Source organism: Mesoplodon densirostris, chromosome X (assembly GCF_025265405.1).
Source record: "Mesoplodon densirostris isolate mMesDen1 chromosome X, mMesDen1 primary haplotype, whole genome shotgun sequence".
NCBI lineage: Eukaryota > Metazoa > Chordata > Mammalia > Artiodactyla > Ziphiidae > Mesoplodon > Mesoplodon densirostris.
The window spans coordinates 22,865,841-22,891,972 of record NC_082681.1 but is presented as its reverse complement, the minus strand read 5'-3'; the positions used below and the strand labels follow the sequence as shown (position 1 = coordinate 22,891,972).

Below are 26,132 nucleotides of genomic sequence, written 5' to 3'. Positions count from 1 at the left end.
TGGAAAAACAGCCAGAACCTAGAAATCTACTCCTTTTCTAATTTCTCTTGGCCTCAAACAGCAGGGGGAAAAATGATTATTTTGCAGATGAAAGACTTTCTTTCACCAATCAAAAAATATCAATTCCTTTAAAAACCATAATAAGCTCTTTCTCGTTTATATTTAAAGTGTTCGCTTCCAGAAAGAGGAATGGAGTGAGGGGTGTTAGCCAGAGCTTCTGACTGCACAGGAAATTTGCCACCTGAAACCAAGTTTAACATGGAGCTTCCAATCACATGCCTAGTTTTCCCTCTAACCCTGACCCATTCCCTCAAGTTCCCGCCTGCATTTTTTAAGTGTCGAACTGCATTTAAGTTAAATAATGATAAAAGAGCTTTATATCATCCTCCTTTCCTTTTTTCTAGGAGGGGAAAAATATAAGAATAGCTTTACCTTAAGATATGTTAAAATACAAAGATATCTTAGGTAAGGATAAATTCTAATTTACATGGTATCTGAGACAATATTTCTATTACCATCTTTCTAAAAGTCTCATAAACAGGTCATAACAATACTTGCCCTATGTCCGACTCATTTTCTTGACAGCATTCTCAAATATTCATTGTCAAATACTAAAGAAGAGTTGTCTATGGTGTGAGCATCCAGTCATTTCCCCAGTACATGGCATAGTCTCTAATAAATTCAGATCTAAGAATGACTGCTTCAAGAATGTTTCCTGAAGAGGTTTTAAAGAACGTTTTACCAGAGAACTAGTATGAGCTACTCAAGCACCTGGGTTCATCTTTCTCCTTTAAAGGAATGAATTTAAAATTGAGAAAACATTTGAGAACTTTAAAAGACGAGAAAGTTCATCTATTTTAGATAGATAGATAGGTAGAAACAGAAAAGTGTGAAACTGAGTTAGCTGTATATTTTTTTCTGTTGATCTGGATAAAATACTCAAATTTTAAAACATAGCCCTTCATATTTGGCCAGTATATTTTAAAGTATACACATAACTTTTACCAAAACCATCGTATATGTTGAGCAGAATATTAAAAACGAACTAGCTTGTTTTAGAAGGAAAATATTCCACACTAACCTTTTCAGTCGGACATTTTACTTCCCAATAACTTTACAAGGCTCTACCTTCATTCATATTGATGTATAAATTAATCAAAACACTAATGTTTCTCCACATAATCTATAAACTTAATCTGGAAAGCACTCACATATTAAAACAAATGTTGTGTTAAAAATAGCTCAGAAGAAATCTCTACAGTTCTATCAACACATTTTTTTTTTTTTTAAGTAAATGACTGAACTTAGTCTTCTTGACTAGTAGCTTAAGTCAAATTTACCCTGGATCCATCAACTGAGAGGCAGCCTGGTATAAGGGTGAGAAAAAGCACAGATTCTTGAATCAGATCAATTAACCTATGAGTCTGGGCTCTGCCTCTTGTTAGATGTGAGACCTCAGGCCAGTTACTTATTCTCTAAGTCTCAGTTTTCTTACCTCTGAAATGGAGATCATAACGCCACTGACTTCACACAGGGTGGTTATGAGAAAAGATTGATCAAGTATATGTTAAACCACTGTGTAAATGTTTTATATCATATCCACTATGAGTCAATTACCAACAACTATACTGTAATTTTAAGTTGTTTTTTAATAGACTAAAACCATGACGGAATTAAGCATGTATTTACTATTAGGATACAAATACAATTCAGTCATAAAAGCCACCTAGTTAGCTTTGACATTATTCATTAGGTCACCCTGGAATTGAGAGATGGCAAGGAGATAATGTCACTATTTTTTTTAACATAAACACTTTTACTAGCATAGAGAAGTTCTTTCCAGATATAGTAATTCCAGTAGCATAACATTTTCCGCATTTTTCACTGCCAGAAATTTAAACCAGTAACACAGGCCCATGAGAAACCCCTACTTATTGAATAAAGCAATATTTTCCATGAAAGTATATCTATTTAGTTTTACAGTGGAGAAAACGAGATATTCTCTGGTTTTAATCCAAAGAGAAAAACCTCAACAACTTTGCATATTAAAAATGTACAGAGATGGCTCTTCTGGAGTCAAGCATGAATTAGAGTATAGAGAAAACATCCAACAAGCACAACTCTCCAACACTTAGTGAAACAAACCAACCGCTACCCAAAGAAGAAACTGAAGCTATAAATTCAAATAAACGGGCTGCAGGGAGACTACACAAACCTGCTGTTGCTTTAATTGCAGACAATTCAATTCAGCAGCTGTTGGTCCAGGCACTAAGGTTCACTGTATGCTCTTCAGAGTAACCTTGAAATATTCTCACTCACTCACTTCTCCACATCATCTGCATGCTGTCCAATTAATGAGGAGCGAAATCAACTGTCAAACCACGTATCAAAACAGAACATGATCTTTTAGCTCTTAAGCACAGGAGCACAATATTTTAAGGACAATAAAACAAGAATGGAGGTGTAAGTCCTTGACAATAAATGATACTCAAACTTATCAAAACATGTGGTTGTAGAAACTAAGCTTCTGTTCTGTACAGCGAGAAAGTGAAACTTTTTAAAGGTTTTTTTTTTTTAATTTGGAAAGATCCTTTCTATCAAACTGCTGTATAAGAAGCCTTTCAAACAACATTCACCAACACCTGATCAGTCTCCAAGTACTTCATTATTATGGACCAATATTGTTTCTGAAAGCTTAAGAGAATACTTAAGGAACACTTCCGGTCCAACGATATTTTACAATACAGATGGTTTGGAGCTGGCATGTTTAGCCTTGCTGTTTTCAGCACTTTTTTTCTACCAGGAGAACAAACAACAACAATAATATATAATGTTCATCAATATGAGTTAAATAATGAAATAAAAATAAATTTACCAAGCAAATGTGTTCTGGAATGCTTCCTATTTGAAATTTACTTACTCTTAACTGTATATCTCAAATCTAGACAACCAATTAACAAACACAGGAGTTAATAAACTCAAGAGGAACACAACATACTAAGTGTTTTAAAAATTGCTTTTTTCCTTCCAAAGCACTGTCTTCTGTGTGAACACTCTAGGCTATATCACATACTACCAGTTGCAGACATAAGACTTGAGAAATTCAATACAAGAATACAGCAGAGAAGCATGCACAATTAAGGGATCGGGACTACCAATTTAACAGAGAACCCAGATTTTACATAGCAATCTGCCACAAACATTATAGCTAGGGGCAGGCATATTTTATGCAGCTATTTTGTTTAGCTCATTAGAACCTTATTTGTCCTTCAGTACAGTTGAACTGGAGGCAAAATAAGAGAGGAATGCACTTTGAAACAAAAGGAAAATTTCAGATAAAATAAAACATACTATACCTGAATATTGTACTAGGAACATCGTGACACTCTTCAGGGAACTGTTTCACGTTGTATCCTACTGTGAGTTATTCTCCCCTAACCTCTTCTCTCCACAAAAAGAAAAGCCAAAGCACCCCAAACCCCCACTACACACTACCCTTAACCCACCCCCACACTGAGGAAAAAAAAACAAAAAACAGATACAATTCAGCTCAGCTCCGATGATGCTTCTGTTTAGCTCAGCTCCAGCCGACAACTGAGCTCTAGCAACGGAGCATAGGGAGGTGGATTCTGATGCCAGGAGCACTTCCATCCACTTCACTTACACAAAAGCAGGCAGTGGAAAATCCAGGAGCCTTGAAGACAAGGGCTGGAACTGGCTTTTATGAATTGCTATTACTGCATGTGTCACCATCCATCTCCAATGACGGACACTTACAGGCTGAATTGGGAGTGGAGGGGGTGGGGTGGAGGAGGTTGGAGAGCAGGTGGAGAAGCAATTAGCAGTATGTTCATCGGAGAATTCGTTTGGGATTTCATACATCAGTGCCTAAAGAAACAACATGCAGTTGACAAATCAGAACTTTACGATTTGCATGCCTTAGAAGAAATCTTAGCTCACAGCCCCAAACAAAATAATGCTTGCCCACTCTTATAGTGCATGGAAAGTCACCCCTCTGCTTTCTTTTTCCTCCAGCTACCCTTGTTCCTGAGAAATCAACATCCAGAATGAATATTTGCTAATTTTCCCTAAAGAATTATATTTAAAAGTCTGGAAGCAAAGGAAGTATAAAGAAATTAAATTATATTGAACATGACATCTCTTAACAAAAAGGCAAGAAGCTAATTATTTTAAGCCAACTTTTCATCCCTAGTCCCATTCCCCAGGTGCAGCTTTCATACCTGTAATCAACGGATCACACAACTTTTGTGCATATATTTAACACTGAAAAACAATCTACGTATACCTAAAAATAGTTCCGTTAAAGTCAAGGTGAGAAGCTAGGTGACCTTTAAGAAGGCACTTTACCTGTAAGTGCTTTAGTTTTACTCATCTGCTAAACTGAAGCACACTTTTTTAGACTTCAAAATGAATCATGAGTAGGAACAAAAAGGTGATAGTCTCTTAGGAAGGAAACATGACACAATTGGAGGAGTACTGAGGCTGGGTATCAGGAAACCTGGGTTCAGGTTCCAGTTCTACAACTTTCTAGCTGTGTTACCCTGGACAAGTCACTTAACTTCTTGGAGCATAAGTTCCCTTATTTTATAAATTGTACATAACTGTACCCATTCTGACTGCGTCATAGGATTGCTGTGAAGAGCTAATGAGATAATAGATATAAAAACACTTGTAAATTGTAAAGAGCGATAAAATTGTATGGGATTATTATTATTATTATACCCTGAGACAAATCTTGCCTAAATGACTGAATTGAGGCACCTGTATCATATAAGGAAAATAAGAAGAAAGGACCAATATAATTTCATGAAACATTATCCAATTCTTCCAATTTTAAAATTAGAAGGAAGTACTGTTTCCTCTTAAAATTCCACAGGAGGAAAATCTTTTGAGAAGAAAAAAAATTAAATCTGATATATAATACATCAAAAGTTTATTAGAGAGACAAAAGTCCTGTAACTCCTTCTTTCCTTTCCAAAAAGTCAGTCAATTTTTCTGTAAGGTCTAGTATTATGTCCCATCTGGAATGCAAGCTACTGGACAATGAGCATCTCCTTTTGTTAAATCTTTCTATTAACCTGGTATATCCTCACTGCCCAGTGTGTAGAAAAAGTTTCAGGTTGATTATCTAAATCTAAATCCACAAGGTAAAAATCCAAAGTCATGCTTTATGAGGCTCCAAGCTGCCTTGATACAATATATACAGTGGCCAGCTGGTTTCAGCTGGCACACAGTTTTAGCACATGAAGTCCTGGGGTGGCCACACCTGGGGCACTAAATGATCCAGACAATGTTTGGGGACCTTTGGTTCAGCCAAATCCCACATGTCCTGATCTTCATCTGTATGGTGGTTTCCCAAGTATGTGTCTGTCCACATGGGCCAAATCTGAAGCAGCCAAAAGAAAGGTGGGAGCTGTAGCAGAAATATCAGATATCAGCTCCCCTTGGCCCCCTCCAATGCCATCCGTGTCCTCAAACAAGTGCCCAGACCACTTCCTGTGAGAAGAAAGAAAACTTTTTTTCTAATTGCCCCCTTGAATGTCATTGCCAATACTGAAAATTCCAGTAAAATATGTATCCAAAATCTATATTAAATCAATGGGTAAAATGGATAATATGAATCACAAAGAGTTAGGTGAGGTAGCTAATAGCAAGTGAGCCATTAAAAGGGGAAGAGGAGGAAAGGGTGGGGAAAGGAGTAGAGGAGAAGAGAGGGGAGGGAAGGAGAGTGAAAGAATCTGAAGTGAGAGCTTTTTTTTTTTTTTTCTAAGCAGAAAAACACTTGCTGGAATCATCCAAAACCTCACCTCCTAGAAAGTGCTTGCCTTGTGAGGTACTGGGAATGGCCCATTTACTACCACAGCTACAATCCTAGCCTTCCAACTGCTTAGGCAAACAGTCAAGAGCTTGAAAAAGCACTGATAGACCTAGCACCAGAACTCACTTTCCTTTGGCATGTGGAAAGCCAGGCAGGTGGGACACAGTTCTCTAGGGGCCTCATCACTGCAACCCTCCACCACAGCCTCACCGGTGGTATGGCTGGCCACTAATAAAGGTGTCAGCCCAATTTCAGGTTTGGCAAAGGAAAATGGCCTGAGACTTCTAAAAACATACTGGTAAGAAAGGAACAAAGGCTGTATTTCAGAATCAGGCTGTTCTGCCTTTGGGCATTGCAACTGAACTCCTCCACACATTTAAGCTGAAATTCATATTCCCCAAGTTCCTCAGAAAGGCCATTCAAAGTAAAGGGAAAAGGACAGGAAAGACGATTTTTTTTTTTTTTTTTTTTTTTTTTTTTTTTTTTTTGCGGTATGCGGGCCTCTCACTGTTGTGGCCTCCCCCGTTGCGGAGCACAGGCTCCGGACGCGCAGGCTCCGGACGCGCAGGCTCAGCGGCCATGGCTCACGGGCCCAGCCGCTCCGCGGCATATGGGATCCTCCCAGACCGGGGCACGAACCCGTATCCCCTGCATCGGCAGGCGGACTCTCAACCACTTGCGCCACCAGGGAGGCCCGGAAAGACGATTTTTTGTTAGCTTCTTTCCCCACCGTCAAAAGACGAGGATCATATCCAGAACATGACTGACAGCATGTACCAAAAGGCAGTAAAGTGGAGTGGAAAGCATCACTTTCAACCCAGATTAGCAAGAATGGAAATTAAAGCATCAGAGAATCCTGATAAAAGCAAACACACAAACATATACACCAAAAACCACTGCAATGTTTCCATCATTTCAATCTCCAGAATGTAAGCACTAGTGGTTCCCTAATCCACCTGAACTTCTCAGCAGCTGTCACCAAGCCTGACGGATCTTTTCAAATGAATTCCTGTTGTTAACCTCCTTGGATTCTGAGTATTTTTGCAAAAACAAAAATCCCAGTGGAAGATTTCAAATAACCATGAACTTGAACCAAACCATGGACCTAAACTGAGAGAAACAACACTAATTTTCTAAACCCCAAACAAAACAGAATTGTTAATAGTTTGAAAGCAACAACAACTAGTGAATCGACTTGAACTGGACCAAAGCTTCATGTTTTCTGAATCAATCAAACTTGTACCAAACCCTGAGAGTCCAATCAGTTCAAAGAGCACACATCAAGACTTGGTTTCACCTGACTGACAGCCCACAATGAACCACAGAATGGCAATAAGTAAGGAGTTGGGAAAACTGAATTCTCCTATTTTTTTCAGTGTTTGACCTTGGTCAAGTCATTTATACTCCTTTAGACTCGGCTTGCTTGCTTTGAAATGACTGGGCTGGGATTACCAATATCCCAGGTCTAATACTCTATGCCAACTGTGAAATTTAGAATAGTGACAAAATAGAGAATGTCACAATTTGGCCCTAATCTTCAGAAGCAGAGAGATGTACTACCCCAATTCTCCTAAGGGTTCATGTTTCTAGCTTTTTTGAAATATGCTTCACATAAGAGTTGGGTAACTGTCTTTGCTCATTGGGCAAATGTGCCTTGGGAATAGTCAGGCTAATATTCCTTTTCAGAATGTTTCTCTTCAAAAAATGTTTCAGGAGCAGTTTGTTTTCCTCAAATGAAAGCTACAGGTGAGTGGTCTGGTCCCAAAAAGGAAGGAGGAAGAAAGTGATCTAAATTATGCTGAGCACCTACTGCATGCCAAACATGGCATGATACTTTATATTATTTTTTAAATTAGTCCTCACAACACAGCTATATGGTAGGTGTTATCATCCTAATTTTATAGGCAAGGAAACTGAGGCTTACTTATGTTAAGTGACATGCTTGCAGTCACCCTACTGGTAAGTGATAGATCTGGGATATGAACTCAAGCAATTTGAATCCATTACTATACCAACATTCTAATGATTAAAGTCTGAATGACTGAATTCCTTCTTAATTCAGTGATTCAATTGCACTTGCTTAGTGAATAATCACTTGCTGAGTTAATACAGTGAAAGTAAATCTCCTTGCATTTATGCTAGATAGACGACTTTCTAAAAATTTTCATCCAACAATGTGGTTAAGACCACTGGGCTCTGGAGTCAGACAGATCTGAGTTTCTTGAATTCTGGCTTATGGACAAGGTACTTAACCATGCTGAGTCTCAAGTTTTCTTACCTGGCAAATGGAGAAAGAAGTAGTACTTACTCATTGGGTTGTTGGAAAGTGTTAATGATGTGATAGCAACTAGCACAGTGCTTGGCACAAAATACTTATTCAACAAATGCATGTTAGAGCTATACTTGTATTCATAAGCAACAGAGCAAGAAAGAAAAGGTTATAAAGAGAAAGGAAACTAGGATTCATTTAACTGAAGTGCTCTTTGGCCTGTAGCACAGGTTTAGTTTGAAAGAGGTTTTCAGTGGCCCATCCATACCCTCTAAAACTAAGCTGCATCTTGCAGTAGATTAGCATATTCATGAAGCAACATGATTATACTAATTGGTGGTGCCTAAGTAGTAGCAAGGAGACTTGTCATGTGCTCTGCTGAGCAGCAATTGTCCCTAGTTTCCTGGAATCTATCCTTCTAAAGAGAGGGTTGGAAAGTGGCAGATAGAAGTACTGCTGGAAGTACCAGGTGGTCTAAGGCCCCCATCTTTCCCCCATTCTTCAAGTTCCAGCTTCTATTTCATTCACTCATGGCCCTCTTCGCATATACTCCTCTCCTCCCTCAGTTTATTCTAGTTTTATTGTGATTCTCCCCCTGGCTCTAGCTCTGTCTCTGCTCATCAGCATCAAGTGGTGTTTATGGAATGTGTGTCTGGCACTGCACTCGGTGAAGTGGAGGGACATCCAAAAGTTAATCAAAGAGACGTGTCCCATGGCCAAACAGATCTAAGATCCACAGGTAGACCAGAGTTTTGGCAACACAGTAAATGCAAGTATAATTAGATGATGTGGTTGATTTCAGAGCACAAAATAGTTTGTTCATCTAGTTAATGATACGCATACTGAAGAATTTAGAAAGAATTATACAGTTGCCGGCAACTTGATTTGAAATGCAGAAAAAGATGGATAGATGGATGGATAGGTGATAAAGCAAATAAAGTGTTAACTATAGACTCTAAATGATAGGTATATGGGTGTTCACTGTACAATTCTTTCAACTTTTCTGTATATTTAATTTTTTTCATCATAAAAGGTCGAGGGAAAAAGGAGAGGGGTAGGTAAGGGGTACAGCTTTTCAACTTCAAATGTTTCAGAACAAAATAACCATATTTATATGGAGAAGCATAAATCAAATAGGGCAAAATGTTAAAAATTGGCGAATCTGAGTGAATGGTATATGAGAGTCCTTATATGATTCTTTTAACTTTTCTATATTTACAATTATTTCAAAATAAAAAGTTAAAAGTTAGTTTATTGAAAACTGACCCCTTTCACCTAGTGTCTCAGTTGCCATTTTTAGTAGAGAGGATATTAGGTCCATAGTAGTAGAGAAATTGGAAAGAATGGGGTGGGGGACAATAATCAACCCGTACATATACTTGGGTGCCTACTGTATGCAAGACACTGTGCTAGGCACTGTGGCAGATTCAAAGAGGTTAAAAACACAGTCACTGCCCTGAGAGGGCTCACAGTGTAGATGAGGGAATGCCAAAGCAGTGTCTGAAAGGGTAACTGGCTGGCCAGATAAGTTCTGTAAGACAGAAGTATGAAGATTGGAAAGGTAGGTTGGAGCCAGACTGCGGAAAGTATTGAACGCCAGGCTAAAGAGTTTGGACTTCATCCTATGGATAATGGGAAGCCATTTATAGTATCTGAGTCAGAGAAAGAATACTCTCCAAAACCGATTGGCTACATAGAACAATTTGGGCACAGTTACCTTCAACATGCATTTGTTTTATATTCATGTACTTCTGGCCCTTGTATCTATTTCCCTTGTCTGGATGTGGCCATTAGGGGGTTCCAACATTCTGGATGCTGACCATTATTTAAACAGCCATCTCTTCAGCCTCTGTCCCTTTCCCTCCCTCAGTCCCCAAGGGAGCTGACCATCACTCACCTCAGCCCCACTGACTCAGTAAGCAATAAATAAGCCTCATACAGTTTTTCAAACTAGCAGCTATGCTTTGAAACTCTGATTTCCTTCATGATAATCAAACCCTAATTACTACTGGGATCACTGATTTGAGTTGGAAAAAATGAATATTCAGCTAACCAACATGTGAAGGAGTGCAGGAAGCTATGTCCTGTGTGTAGAAGGAAACAATTATTCAAAGTGATCTTTGTATGTTGAACAAAAACTTAGTGGAGATGGCATTCCTGAATAGCGGCAAGTGATGAGGGAAGGCCTCTCAGACTACCAAATCAAAAGGTGGACTTTTTCTGTCTCCAGTTTTCTCCCCATAAAGCCCATCCTCCAATCCAATCATGTTACTCCCGGTTTAAACCTTGTGCTGGCTCATCCCCGCCTACAGGATAAAGGCCAAGCTCCTTAACAAGCAGACTTCCTTCCACAAGATACCTTTCCAGATCCTTATCCTGTCCCCTCTTCTATACTCCCAGTGGTTCATACACAGTATCTCACCGTTTTCTGAACTATCCATTTTTATATGTAACTGTTTCACGTGTGTTTGTGTTCCCTCTTTCTGGAATTCTTTCCCACCACCTCTTTGTCCACCGAGATTCCAGGCAATGCCCACTCATCCTTTGTGATTCAGCATAGTTAGACTCCCGTCTGTAAGTAGCCCACCCCTAGCAATAATTTCCTCCATCATGTTCCCAGGGCACCTTATAACATAGCTCTTTCTCTGAGCACCTTTGCCATTGTAATATAATTATTGGTTTGGTTGTCTATCTTCCAACTTGACTGTGAGCTCCTTAAGGGCAGGCAGGGACTACTTCTAATTCATCACTGTATTCCTAGCACTTGGCATAAGGTCTGGTCCTGTATATGTTCTTAAATGTGTATTGAATAAATGAGCTTGAATATCAAGTGCTCCTTGAATTCAAACTGAGCATCTCTTGAAAGGTGAAAATTAGAATATTATGTGACCAAAGTAATGCTAATGAAGTGTGTTTGAGGACTTGACTGAAGAAGAAATGGTAGGAGGACATATTATGGGGCCTTACTGTGGGACAGTTTCTACCCCAGGAAGCTCTTACTGGCAGTTGTTGCTGGCTAAAAAGAAGTGCAGCTGGAGTGGATGAGAAGGGCCCTTACTGCGGATTTCCCCCAAGTTATCATTCACCTTTCACCACTGAAGCAATGTTGTTTATGTAACATTCTCTACAAGGTGTTTCAACGCTTCTGAATTACAGCCAGACTTGTATTTGTATTCTGCCTGCAGATACATTTGGACAAGCCTTGTTAACGAGTAGTCACGGAAAGCTCTCCAGTTCCTATTCTCACCTATCATTATTGTGCTTAAGGGACCATTGAAAAACTGAGAGCCAAAAAAGGGGGCAGGGAGGAGCTAATAAAAACCATCTTTTATTTTTCTCCAAGATTTCCAATATCTTTCACAGCACCTCTCATCCTACACTCTTTTATAACTATGTATCAGTAAAGGCAAAAAAGAACAATGAAGACTTTAGCAAAACTTTACACTTTGCAGGCAAGAAAAAGAGGAAGCAACACTTAGGCCTGGCAAATAAATCTTTAGACATATGAGCAGTCGCCACTTCTAGAAAGTAAACATTTCAGCTGTTTTAAACAAACAGCAAAAGCAATTAGCCCTCTCTGAGACTAAACTGAGGTGTATGCTGAATTTTTTTTTAAATCGGAGTCTGTTTTGATCTTCAAAAATGTCCAACTGGTAAACACTTTGCTTTTTTTGTACATATAAATCTAAAAGCCAAGCCTAGCTTGAGGAAGATTTAAGAGACATAAAATTTGTCTGAGGTGTCTGCCAAATCTCCACAGCAGAGACAGAAACCCTGGAAAAGCTGACATAGTCATAACTCTCACAACATCACCAGCAGGTTTGTGCAGGGCTGGACGTACAGAAAGTCACTGTTCCTTCCCTCAAACTGTTTGTAAACAGAGAAGTAGATTATTTGCTTACCAGGTATCTGGTAGCTCATTTTTGCCTATGTATCCTACTGGCAGGTATCCCAATTTTCAGTGGAGTAAATTTTCATTTATATGATGGACCTGCTTGTTGAAATCTTCTTTCTTTCATTTGCTCTTTCACACTCATTCTTGTACATACACTAGATATCTCGGTCTGTCTGTCTGTCTGTCTGGAACGCATAAAAAAGGGGTATTTATAAGTATCTACTGCAGTGCCTAGCAGAGTGCTTTGCACATAGTAATCCCACAATAATTCATCAGATGAACTGAAACTCTACCTGTAATTTCTATGTTCAACTTATTTGATCATGGAACAGAACTATGCATTCTTTTTCCTGGAGTATTTAACAGTGAGAATTCCTTACAAGGTGTTATAATTTTATTCTGACAATTCATGCTTAGGACTTCTATCCTTTGAAGAGCATCCATTTTTGCACAATGGGTTTTATCTGTAAGGAAAATGAAGGAAAGACCACACAGCAGGATCCTGAATGACAATATGAACATCAATACGTTTTTGTAGAGAAAATCACATATCTCATATTCACCTGATTGTGCGTCATCATGGTAATCCACTACATATGTCTAAGATCACTTAACAATGCAAGAATACAGTGCACGCATGGGCTGCATTCTGTAAATAGGATTAACAGTTGAATTCAACCAAGGTCTTCCCTGGGGACAGATTGCTGGAAAATACATCTACACGACATTTAAAAAAATAAATTAACCAATGACACTGGCTCCCATGAGACACATTGTTTCTTGTACATTCAATTCTATCACAGTTTCCCGTAGCTCTCTGCTGACATTCCCATCCCAAAAGACATAGAATTTCAAAACAGAAAGAAAAACAGAGAAATTGGAGCTCTTCTGTCTCTCCTGCATGAAGTGTTATATACACAAAGGAAAGATGTCTGTATATTAACACAACGTGAACTGTGACGTGGTGAGATCATGTCGGTCTGGACTGATTTGTTATGCTGTGGTCACATATAACTTGCCCAAGGGAATGAACAAAGTCTATATGCACACTGACAAAGACTGGCAGGGGACCTCAGGAAAATGAAAGCTGTGTTATAGCAGGGGGGTTTGATTTTTTTCTTTAAAAAATGTTCTTTATTATGATTACTTTTCTTCCCATTTTTATTTAATTAATTTTCCTCATCTGTAAAATAGGGATAACTATTGTGTGTATTTAACATTTTTACTCTGAGGATGAAATGAAACCCTGGTGGATTGCCTGGCACACAACAGTTAACCCATACAATCCACACCGATATTTGGTTAGCATTAGCTAAACACCTATTATGTGCCAGGCACTGGCCTAAGACTCCAAGAAAAAAGTAAATTGTGGGAGGAAAAAGTGACACTGGAAAGAAAAGCAGAGAGCTGATTGTCAAAGGTTTTATAAAGCAGTCTAAGAAATTTGGATTTTATCTTGAGGACAATAGGCTGCCTCTGAACTATTTTATATAGAGCTGGATAGCTTTAGACTTGTGATTTAGAAACATCATTCATTCTGTCAGCATTGGTGGAGAAAGGATTGGAAGAGAGGCAGGCTGGAGGCAGTAGTAATCCTGGGTACAAGTCATATGTGTGTTGCGGGGTAGGAGGGGGCAGTGTGCCCCAAACTAAGGCGATGGCAATAGGGGTGGACATGGGGAAAGCATTTTCAAATAACTTTTTTGTTTGTTTGTTTGTTTTTTTTTTTGTTTTTTTTGTTTTTTTTTTGTTTTTTTTTGCTGTACGCGGGCCTCTCACTGTTGTGGCCTCCCCCATTGCGGAGCACAGGCTCCGGACGCACAGGCCCAGCGGCCATGGCTCACGGGCCCAGCCGCTCCGCGGCATGTGGGATCTTCCCAGACCGGGGCACGAACCCGTATCCCCTGCATCGGCAGGCGGACTCTCAACCACTGCGCCACCAGGGAAGCCCCTCAAATAACTTTTTAAAAATGTACAAAAATGTCATTATAGAGGATTAGCAAAAAATATGGAAAAGGCTAAAAAGAGAACTCGTATGTAATCCTTCTATTTATAGGAAAACTCTATTAACATTTTTTGTGTGTTTACCATTATGGGACTTTTCCTATGTATGTGCACACAGATGAGGGGGGCTGTGCATGTGTGATATGTGTGTATGCAAACTGAGATCTGTCAGCTTTATAACCTGAATTTTCTCTTAATATATCACAAACAACTTTCCACATCATTAAATATTCTTTGGTAATATCAATTTATACGGTTACTTAGTAATCCATACATATACCATAAATGATTTAATTCAAACCTCTAGTATTAGACATTTATCAATAAAATGTTAATTTTTTTCTTTTTCTTTCCTTTTTTCTTTTGCTATTATAAACAGATTCTAGGCTAGACATCCTGGGAGCTAAATTTTTGGAAACTTCACATTTATTTTCTCAGCATAGAGCCCTAGAAGTTGAAGTGGAAGGTTGAAAGCTATGTTCGATTTTAAGATTTTTGATACATATTGACAAATCCTTTCCAGAAGGGCTGTATCAAATTACAGTCCCACTAGCAGTGTCTATAAATAGGAAAAGACCCATTTCAGAGTGATTTCAAGGATGGTGTCAACTGGATTTGGTGGGTGGAGAGGGGCAATGGATCCTTGGCAGAATATAGGGGCAGAAGCAATGTGAACTCTGTCAAGAGGAGCAAAGAAATGGGCAGGCCTAAGGAACAGGAGGCTGGGTGGATAAATGATGAGGAACAAAAGAGAAAGGCAACCACAGGAGAGTGGGAGAAAATGAAAAAAAAAAAGAAAAAAAACTCTAGTGAAGTTATACACCCAGGTCACTTTAATTTACTGCTTTATTCTGCAAAAGTAGCAAATGTAGCAAATGGCTAATCTTTTTTTAGTGTTTGGCTCTCTGTGGTACCAAGGTCCAGAGTTACATTCATGTGAATATGTTGATCCATTCTTTTCATCCAGTCACTATTTATTAGTTGTCTACCATGTACCAAGTACTATTCTGGATGCTTTGGGTATGGAGATAAATGAGATCTGGTCCCTGCTCTGAAGGAGCTCACAGTCTAGGGGAGAGCCAGACACATCCACAGACCAACACACTGTAGTGTGGTACAGTCTAGAACAGAGGTAAGTACAGGGTCCTGTGGGAGCCAGGAGCCTACTATTGCTTCCTGTGTGCATGCATGTGTGTGTGTGGTAGAGGGAGGGGGAGGTGTAGCAAAGGCTTCACAGAGGTGTTGATATTTGAGCTGAGTCTTGAAGGAGTTTCTCAGATGGCTAAAGATCACAGATCATACTCATACCCCTTGTGTATCTGTGCCACTGCTCTCAAGGACACTCAGTAAGGCAGTGAGGATGCTCCTGTGTAATCTAAACCCATTCGTGACAACAGCCTCCACTGTTACCTTAATGGATATATGTACATAGCCTGATTTAGGCAATAATATGCTCATTTTAGCATATAAAGGATAACAGTCAAGTGGCATATAGGCTTTTAAAATAGTTCAGATGACACTAATAAAATAATAATATTCAAGTCTACCAAGTCCAAAGACGCAGACATAAGAGAATGGACTTGAGGACATGGGGAGGGAGAAGGGTAAGCTGGGACAAAGTGGGAGAGTGGCATGGACATATATACACTACCAAATGTAAAATAGATAGCTAGTGGGAAGCAGCCGCATAGCACAGACAGATCAGCTGGGTGCTTTGTGACCACCTAGAGGGGTGGGATAGGGAGGGTGGGAGGGAGGGAGACGCAAGAGGGAGGAGATACGGGGATATATGTATATGTATAACTGATTCACTTTGTTATAAAGCAGAAAATAACACAACATTGCAAAGCAATTATACTCCTATAAAGATGTTAAGAAAAAAAGTCTACCAAGTCCTACAAATTCTACCCCCTAAATGTCTCTCGACTCTGTTCCCTCCTCTCATATGTTGCTCCCTCGGGTCCTCACCAACTCTCTCTGGAGCAGAGTACCAGCCTCCTAACTGGTATCATCCCCTTCCAGTGCATCCTAAAGTGAAAATCTGATCATGGCACTCCTCATATAAAACATTTTAATGTTTTTTTTGTTGCCAACAACCAGTATTTTCCAAGTTTCAATCATTTGAGTATTACTTGCTGATTTTCCCATATTCACACACCATGTGTACTATTATTTACTTAATATTCCTCTTTAAATCAACTTAAAACCGGTTACTTTCTATTTTCACTAAACCTTTTCCTAAGTGACCTTAGATTTGATGATGTAATTCAGTTTTATTTTTTATAAGCTACATTAGAATATATAATTTATAAAATTTTAAACGTTTGTGGGAATACAGCATAACTACTAAGGTAGATGCCCTATACATTTTGAAAAACACTGGCCTATGTGAGCACATCCAAACTTCTTATCATTGTGTTCAAAGTTCTTCACAAATCAGCCCTGACCTCTTCTGCAATTACACCTTCATTTCCCCAAACAATCTGCACCCCAACCATGCTGAATTCCTCAACATTGAATGGACATGCCTTGCTCTTGTAAAAATCCCATGTCTTTCACAGACTGCTCCCTCTATCTTAAATGCCTCCCCTCCACTCTTCTCTGCCTGGCATACTCATTATCCTTCAAGACCTATCTGTCATGTCACCTCCTTACAGAAGCCTTCTTCCTGACTCTCCCTTACATTTAGTCGCTCCTTCCTTCATCCTCCCATAGCACTTTGAACCTGTCCCTGTTATACTACATACTACATTATCTCAGACTGATGGGCATCTATCTCTCCAACTAGACCTAGAGAAAGCTCACACCTCGTGCTCTGTTGCATCCCCAACACTTCATGTGGGGCAAGGGTCATGGAAGAGACCGAGTGCCCCAGAAGGTCACTTAAAGTCTAAGATAAAATAAAACCTAAAGTACTGTCAAGGTCCAAATAGCTTAGAGGCATGACATGTTTTTATAAAGAGAATCATCTAATTCAAAGATAGTAATACTGACTACAGTTTTGGCGGACACAATTTGCTACGGCTGCAATAACAGTTAAGCTAATTTGCTTTTGGCAGCTACTTTACAGCAGACACATACTGACACAGAAACTAAAAGCAAATCATTTGTGTTTTTGCCAAGATGGTCAAATATATCTCACAATAATCTCTCCTTACCACAAATGGAAAGTTAAGAACAAAAGTGAACAGCAGGACCAGCAAACCACGGTGGACAGAGCATGGGCTCTGGAGTCAGAAATCTGTACATCCAAATCCCAACTCAACTCTCCTTACAATCTATGTGACTTTAGGTAGGTTGTTTAACTTCTTGACGTTTTAGTTCCCTCTTCCAGAAAAAAGGGAAGACTAGTACCTGCTTCATAAGACTCTTAAGATAATGCGACAAAGTGCTTATGATAGCGCCAAAACATTTATGGGCTCAATAAATAGCAATCATTATTGTTGCCCAATGAAATGACTACAATTCAGGTAATAGGATGCACAAGGACAGCAAATGCATTTCTTAAGAAAATCAATTTATATCACTAGGCTTTAAAAGTAACAACTATAGAGTGTAGCTAAGAATAGCCACAAACAAAACAGTCTATAAGACAAAGCTCTTCTTGGGTTTAAATTAAACTCACACCTGGAACATACCACCACACTTCTTTGTGTTCTCCAAGAATTGATCTCAAATCAGGTTCCCCTAGGATGAAAAAACAAAAATCACCCAATCTTAATTTTTTGTTCTTAATTTTATGATACAGAATAATATCCAAACTATGTGGATGCTTTAAAGTGTCCTATTACTATGATCCCAAGCTTTTCAACACTATTTCTTCCCCAATCTATCCCTGCTGACACGTTTTACTCCAGTCAGGGAAGCCCACCTGTTATACAAGTGCTCCCTCTTCTATCTACCCTTCTCCAGTTCCAACCCCAGTATGAGGAGGCAGTTTCTCCCTCCTCTTTGCCCATTTCAAGTCCACTTTACTCTTTTGAAACCCAAATTAAAATTCATCTTCTCCCCAAAGCCGACCAGGATTGATCTGGAAGGTAGATGAGAGTTTCAAGCCGTCAGCACTTCCAGGGTTAGGCTGGACTTTCCATAGACCAACCCCCCCAACCTCATCGGTATCCCCTTCCACTAACTCCTAAGTAGTTTTCGCACGTGTTTGTAATAATAAAATAATACAGTCTCGTTTTGCGCAGTCTACTTTATTCCGTAGTTGGTGTGCCCCTTAAATATTTGTCAACATCAATGCTTGCTGGAAAGCCCTAGAGCGCTCGGGTTTTACTATAGGTCTAACTTGCCTTTTATTTTTATCAGAACACTGCACTGAACCTTAAACACGTATTTCTCAAAAGCGAGATTCCTTCCCTCTTCTGCTCCCCATCTTTTCTGGAAATTGAGGGGAAACCCTTTCCGCTCCAAAGACCTGGTCAGGGAAGGGGCAAGCGGCTGGAGGGGCCAATAGAGATGGCGACGATCCGGATCTCACCATCAAAGGGGCGGAAAGTGAAAAGTTGACAAAAAGTCACGCCCGGGGCGTGGCAAGGAATTTCCATGGCCCCTGAGGAAAAGGGGTGTGCGTGCATTGGGAAAGTGTGTGCCCAAACCTAAGTGCAAATTGAAAGAATGAGGAAAAAGAGATCGCCCAACTCCTGCAAGCAGTAAGGAGAGTCCAGACGCTGCCCAGAGAAGACCCTGGGGAGAATCCTAACTTCAGATGTCTGAGGAGGCACAAGGCCGGGGTGGGGGATACGTGATGCCGTTGTGGAGGAAAAAGACAGCGGGCAGATTTGAGGGAAAAGAGAAAAGAGGGCACGCTCCCGAGTCTCCAGGGAAACGGGCGCGCTGAGCTCAGAAGCCCACCCCGACTCGCGGGCCCGACACCCCCTCCCCCGCGGAGGCGGAGCTGGGCGGAGTCAGGGCTGAGGCCCGCGGCCCTGGAAGCACCCTCCTCCCTAAGCCCCCCTCAGTCCCACAGTCCCCAGCCTCAGCCGCTCAGGCTTTCTGTCTCTCTGACCTCCAGCTCCCCGGCTACCGAAGCTCAACTCCTTATAGAACCGCGGAAAATCGGGTCGGCGCGGGAGCTTCCGGGCGGGCGACGCCCTCGCGGCGCCCCATTGCGGGCGACACTCTTCTGAACTCCCCTCCTGGCGCTGCCGGCTTAGGCCCGACGCCCAGGCCCAGGCTAGACTCTCACGCACCCCACGGGCGCAGCTGCGTCTCTATTGGCTACTGGTCACCAAGGAAGCCGGAGGCCTGTGCCCTCACCCTGATGGGAAATGTAGTTTGAAGTCTCTGGAGGTTGTTCTTCCTGGTGGGGGGAGGGAGGAGGGTGGAATCCAATATTGACATTGGCGGAGAGACTCAAGTGAAGACATGGGATTGTGGGAGATGGAGTCAAGACACTTCTTTTTATATACCCACAATTCCTTCCCCGCCAGCCCGCTCCCGCATTTCCTATTGTCCCCAGTTTCGGCTCGAGGAGGGTATTCTGGATGTTGTAGTTTGGAGTGTGCTGTCTTAGAGAATCTCCCTTCTTGGGGTATGAGGTTGTGCTTGTGGGGACAGATGAAGGTTCTAGATTGATTTTACTGTTGGTTAAGCTACTTGCTCTTGGGGGGCAAACACTTTATCTTTATTTATTTATTTATTTATTGCGGTACACGGGCCCCTCACTGTTGTGGCCTCTCCCGTTGCGGAGCACAGGCTCCGGACGCACAGGCTCAGCGGCCATGGCTCACGGGCCCAGCCGCCCCGCGGCATGTGGGATCTTCCCGGACCGGGGCACGAACCCGTGTCCCCTGCATCGGCAGGTGGACTCTCGACCACTGCGCCACCAGGGAAGCCCTGGGGGGCAAACACTTTATATCGTATATCGTAATTTGAAATTCTCATTGAGTTTTGATTCAGTAGCTTTTAAAAAGTGTTATTTATGCTCTGATAAGCTTAGAATATTGACTGGATCTTTAAAATTGTCAAAGTGTGTTCTGTGTGAACCATGTGCATTAGAATCACTTTAAAGTTTCTGGAAAATGTATACTTTGTTTCTAATTGGGAATCATATTTTTTACTTTGAAATGGTGTCACAGTAGGCATAGAAATGTGATTGAAGCCAGCCAGAAGAAACCTGTTTAACCTATAATGAAGCCATGCTATGAACAGTGGCCACGATCATTGGTGTAATGTAGCAGTTTAGGACAGATATACAACTTGAATAATAAGAAATAACTGTATATTTCTTTAAGAAACTATCTTTTTAGTAAAACGTATGTTTAAAGATGTGGATAAAGGAATATGTGGGACACCTAAACACTTTCAAGTGATTAAAAAGTTGAAGAAAATGGTTGTTTATTAGGGCTAATTTCACTCCTGACTTTTGACTTTTCTTTTCTTTGTTAGAGATGAATCCTTATAGCTGAATGGATCGTTACAATTGGGTTACTACAGTTTTACTGTTAAGGACAACTTTTTGACCTCCAAGTGGAATGAAGGGAAAGAAAGAGGAATTGCATTTTGCTAAGGTAATTGCCTAAAATTTTAAAAAGTGACATGAAGGAAGAAGATGATTTAATAGATACAATAATTTATTCAGCCAACTGCTTTGTGCAAGGCCCTGGACTAATCACAATTGCTACAGAATTGGAAAATAGTCCTTCCTCTGAAGCAGCTCACAATCTAAGAAGGGAGATAGACTATACAATGTGCAAAGTGTTCTAAAAAGTTCTATACAGGGTTCTGTAGGACCATAGAAGAGGAAGAACTCATTCCACTTCTGGAGAAAGAAATGCTTGAATGATGAACCTTGGAGAACCAGTAAGATATTTGTCATCTTTGGGGCAGGGAGGTTAATCATATTCCATACAGAGAAATAAGGATGTGAGAGAGTGCAGGAAACAAATAAACAAAAAACTTCCATACTGCAGGAACTAGATGGGGCAGGAATAGGGGCCCATTCCAATGAGTTCAAAATATAACCTGAAAGCAGTAAAGAACCATCAAAGGATTTTAAGCAAGGAAATGGTATGATCAGTTGGATTTGATGACAATTTGGGTATGAAAAGGGAGGGAAAGGAAGGCGTCCATTGTGACTCCCAAGTTCTGATGTGGAAGAGTGAATGGTAGTACCATTCACTGAGATGGGGAACCCAGAAAGAGTAGCAAGTTTTGTGAGGGATAGGAGGGATTCAGTTTGGGACATTTAAAAACTTGAGGAATCTGTGTAACATTTGTGTGGAGATGCCTCATAGGCTGTAAGGAAATGTAGGTCTGAATCACAGGAGAGAGGTCTGGGTTAGAACTAAACATTTGGGAGACATCAATAATAAATAGTAATTAAATAAGTAAATATGAACTAAATTTCATGTAGAGAGTGTTTAGAATAGTAAATTTTAGAAGGACAAAGATTCAGTATGGAACCCTAGAAAATAACCATATTCAAGTAGTAGGTAGAGGAAAACATGCCTTCAAAGGAAGCTGAGAAGGAATGGCCTGATAGATGAAGCAACAGAAAACAAAGTAGAATCACTGGAATATTGTGCAGAGAGGTCAAATAAGAGGACAGAAGAGTAACAAGGAACTACTCATTCATCCATTCAACAAATATTTGTTGAGTACCTACAACATTCCAGGCACAATTCTAGATGTTGGGAATAGAGGAGTTGGAAAAAAAAAAAAAAAAACAAAGCCCAGACCATATCCCTTTCCTTTGGAGCTTATATTCTAATGGGGGAAACTATCAATAAATAATTAATAATTAAAATACATAGCAGTGGAATCCCCTGGCAGTCCAGTAGTTAGGACTCCACGCTTCTGTGCTTTTGCTGCTGGGACCCCAGGTTCGATCCCTGGTTGGGGAAATAAGATCCCACAAGCCGTGCAGTGTGGCCAAAAGAAAAAAAAAAAGAAAAAGAAAAAAATACATAGCAGTGACACTTAATATTTATACAAGGCTTATTGGAATGTGTGTGTATGTGTATTTACACATACAAAGGTGAGACGCTTGATGTATTAGTGGTAGAAAGTATGCTTGAAAATACATCCAGGAAAAAATGCTTGAGTATAAGATGAATTTGGGAAATAGAGACCCAGGATAAATCAGTCTGGCTGGATTTATAGATCAATTGGTAGGCCAAGGTTAAGGCTGAAGAGCCAGTGTACAGCTGAAGTCATGGGCAGAGTTCAGGTTTATAATGTGGAATGTGTTTGGCTTCAGTCTTTGACTTAGATGAAGGCTTAGTCGATCTGTTGCTATCTTTACAAGTCAGTGTGGATCCATGGTTAGAGGACTATGGAACCAAGTTTAGGGCCAGCCTGTTATCAGTGTTAGGCCTCAGTGTTATAGCCATGGTTCTCTCTGTGACAAAGATCAGAGCATATTTCTGACCAGCGTGAAAGCTCATTCTGAAGCTGCCTTTAGTCCAGTGTAGCCTGGGTTATACTCATTGTGAAGTCAGTGTACAAGATTTGGGTTCAAATTTTAGCCAGTATTAGGATTTAGTTTATATAAGAGAGGACGTATTCTAAGATCAGTGTTGGGGCTCAGTCTGTGGGCCAGCCTTAGACCACATCCAGGGTTAGGGCTCAGCTCAAGGTTTGACTTTAGTTTTTGGTCAGTGTTGGAATCACTTTCATTTCTAGGTTTGGGAATCAGTAAAGGCCAATATCATAGCTCTGTCGGGGTTTACAGTTCATGCTGATTGTGTTGCCTGGGGAAAGGCTAAATAAGAATTTGAACAGGATTTATGTTCAGTCTTTCATCAGGTAAAGTTTCAATTATTGTTCATGGTTAGAGTTTATTTTTTGTCCAGTGTTAGGGCTCAGTCTGTGGCCATTGTTAATGCACAGTCAGTGTCTAAGTTTAACATTCAGTTTGTTGCCATGTTAGGATATTACCTATCATATGCCCTAGTTTTGTCTCAGACCAAAGTTAGCATTTCATCTATGGACAATGTTAGAGTATAGTTTGTGGCCAGGATTTTAACTATGAATATGAACAGAATTTGGGATGCATATTTGCCCAAAGTACTTCCAAGCTGTGGTTTCCCTTTAGCCAGTGTCAGGGTTCTGTCTTTGCCCATATTGGAATGGTCTGTGGAGCTAAGTCACAGTGGCCAGTGTTGTACCTCATTCTGTATCCAGAGCCTGGTTCAGTCAGCGACCTGTGTTAACATTTCATCTTGGCCTGTGTCACAGTTGATTCTGCTGGTAGTTGTCCCATTTTGACTTTGTGTAGAGTTTCTGTTCAGTGAGTGCTGGTGTTGGTGCTATCTGATTAAGCTTTTGATTTTCTATTAACATTCTGGTTTATATAATTCCAGTATTGTTCCATACACAATACACTTATTTTTGTTTATTTAGACACTTGAAAGAAGCTTATCATTATTAGTAGCTGGATTGTGTGTTAGGAGATTAATTTGTCAAACATTCTTAGATAAGTTCTTTAATAATGATATTAATTTTATTGAGCTCTTGCTGTGGCAAGTTCTGTTGATTGGTTAACCCAAAACCTTTAAAGTACCCCTTTTCCTTACCTTCCTCAAAATATAGACTCTAAAAGCTAACACACACACACACACACACAAGAAACTAACACTACTTTTCTCAGGTGCTTTTTCATCAATGAGGCACAAAAAGAAATATGCTTTGACTTATGGAAAAATTTATTTTCCTGATTAAAGGGACAGAAGTCATGACCAATGTTCCTTCTACTTCTTTTGAAAAAGCTTTATTTATACATAATTGATATACAAAAAATTCCACATATTTAATATATACATTTTGGTGAGTTTGGACATATGCATATACCCATGACACTATCACCATAATCAAGGCACTGAACATATACATCACCTCCAAAAATTTCCTTCTGTTCTTTTGTGGATTTTCTGTGTGTGTGTGTGTGTGTGTGTGTGGTAAGAACATTTAACATGAAATCTATCCTCTTAACATATTTTAAAGTGCACAGTATTGTATTTTTAATGATAGGCACTATGCTGTAAGTCTAGAACTTATTCATCTTGTAAAACTAAAACTTTATACTCACTGAGCAATAACTCCCCATTTCCTCCTCTTCCCAGCCCCTGGCAACCACCATTCTTTTCTCTGCTTGTATGAGTTTGACTATTTTAGTTACCTCATATAAGTGGAATTATGAATATTTGTCCACCTGTGTTTGGCTTTTTCACTTAGCATAATGTCTTCTATGTTTATCTATGTTGTCACAAATGGTAGGATTTCCTTCTTTTTAAGGCTGAATAATATTTTATGTATATAAATATAAATATATCACATATATATATCTATATATATGTCAATGATATGCCTATTTTTAATTTTTGGTGAAAGCTCCATACATTTTTCCATAGTGACTGCACCATTCTCTATTTCCACCAACAGTGTATAAGAGCTCCAATTTCTCCACATCCTCACTGACACTTTTTTTTAACTGATTTTTTTTCTTTCCAGTTTTATTGAGATATAATTGACATACAGCAGTGTATAAGCTTAAGGTGTATAACATCATGATTTGACTCAAATACATCATGAAATGATGACCACAGTAAGTTTAGTGAACATCCATCATCTCATACAGATACAAAATTAAAGAAATAGAAAACAAATTTTTTTTCCTTGTGAGGAGAACTATTAGGATGTACTCTTTTTCTTCCTCTCTCTCTCTCTTGCTTAAAACAAACAAGTAATTTTCTTTTTCTTTCTTCCTTCCTTTCTTTCTTGGAGTATACTTGATTTACATTATTGTGTTTATTTCAGGTATAGAGCAAAGTGATTCAGTTATTTTTTTCAGATTATACTGCATTATAGGTTATTACAAGTTATCAAATATAATTCCTTGTGCTATACAGTAAATCCTTATTGCTTATCTTTTATATATAGCGGTTTGTATCTGTTAATCCCGTACCCCTACTTTGTTCCTCCCTCCCTCCCTCTCACACTGATATCACTTATATGTGGAATCTAAAAATAATACAAATAAAACTATATACAAAAACAGACTTACATGGGCCTCCCTGGTGGCGCAGTGGTTGAGAGTCCGCCTGCCGATGCAGGGGATACGGGTTCGTGCCCCGGTCTGGGAGGATCCCATATGCCGCGGAGCGGCTGGGCCCGTGAGCCATGGCCGCTGGGCCTATGCATCCGGAGCCTGTGCTCCGCAACGGGAGAGGCCACAACAGTGAGAGGCCCGCATACCGCAAAAAGAAAAAAAAAAAAAAAACAGACTTACAGATGTAGAAAACAAACTTATGGTTACCAAAGGGGAGAGGATTTACTGTCTTAACACCTTTCATATATAGCATACAGCAGTGTCAATTATATTGATCATGCTGTACATTGCATCCCTAGTACTTATTTATCTTATAACTAATAGCTTGTACCTTTTGACCACCTTCATCCAATTCCTTCTGCCGCCCCCCACCCCTTGCATTTGGTAACCACAAATCAGATCTCTTTTTCTATGAGTTCGTTTTTGAAGTATAATTGATCTACAATGCTATATTAGTTCCTGGTGCACATATAGCACAAATTCTGTATTTCTATACATTTCAAAATGATCACCACGAGAAGTCTAGTTACCACCTGTCCTCATACGAAGATATTATATAGTTACTGACTATATTCCCCACACTGTGCATTTCAAATCTGTGACTCATTTATTTTGTAACTGGAAGTTTGTACCTCTTAATCTCCCTCACCTATTTCTTTCCTCCTCGCATCTCTTTCCCCTCTGACAACTACCTGTTTGTTGTCTGTATCTATAACTCTGTTTCTGTTTTGTTATGTTCATTCATTTGTTTTGTTTGTTTATATTCCACATGTATGGTAAATCATACAGTATTTGTCTCTCTCTACCTGACTTATTTCACTTAGCATAATACCCTCTAGGTCCATCCATGTTGTGACAAATGGCAAAATTTCGTTCCTTTTTATGGCTGAGTGATATTCCATTGTATAAATATATACCACATCTTCTTTATACATTCACCTATTTTTTTTTAGATTCCATTGGTCTTTTGCTTTTTATTTTTCTCAGTAGGACATATACATTCACCTATCGATGAACACTTAGGTTGCTTCCGTATCTTGGCTATTGCAAATAATGCTGCAGTGAACAT

General features: G+C 39.7%; 1 protein-coding gene across 14 annotated transcripts in view; it reads right to left on the bottom strand.

Moving 5' to 3' along the window:
* ENOX2 (ecto-NOX disulfide-thiol exchanger 2) overlaps nucleotides 1–19,192 on the bottom strand; it is a 284,304-nt gene extending 265,112 nt beyond the window's left edge. For 6 of the 14 annotated variants that reach the window (XM_060087029.1, XM_060087042.1, XM_060087043.1 and 3 more), the window contains exons 1-2: nucleotides 19,019–19,192; nucleotides 17,635–17,694 (exon numbers count right to left, since the gene is read on the bottom strand). Coding sequence is in view for 6 of the 14 variants with exons in the window: in XM_060087032.1 (XP_059943015.1) it covers nucleotides 12,011–12,029 (19 nt within the window). In the remaining 8 variants the exon portion in view is untranslated. Of the gene's footprint in view, nucleotides 1–12,010; nucleotides 12,189–12,296; nucleotides 12,403–17,634; nucleotides 17,695–19,018 lie in introns of those variants that run through there. The other 8 variants (XM_060087030.1, XM_060087038.1, XM_060087028.1 and 5 more) reach the window with 5 other exon arrangements.
* Nucleotides 19,193–26,132: the final 6,940 nt, after the last annotated feature.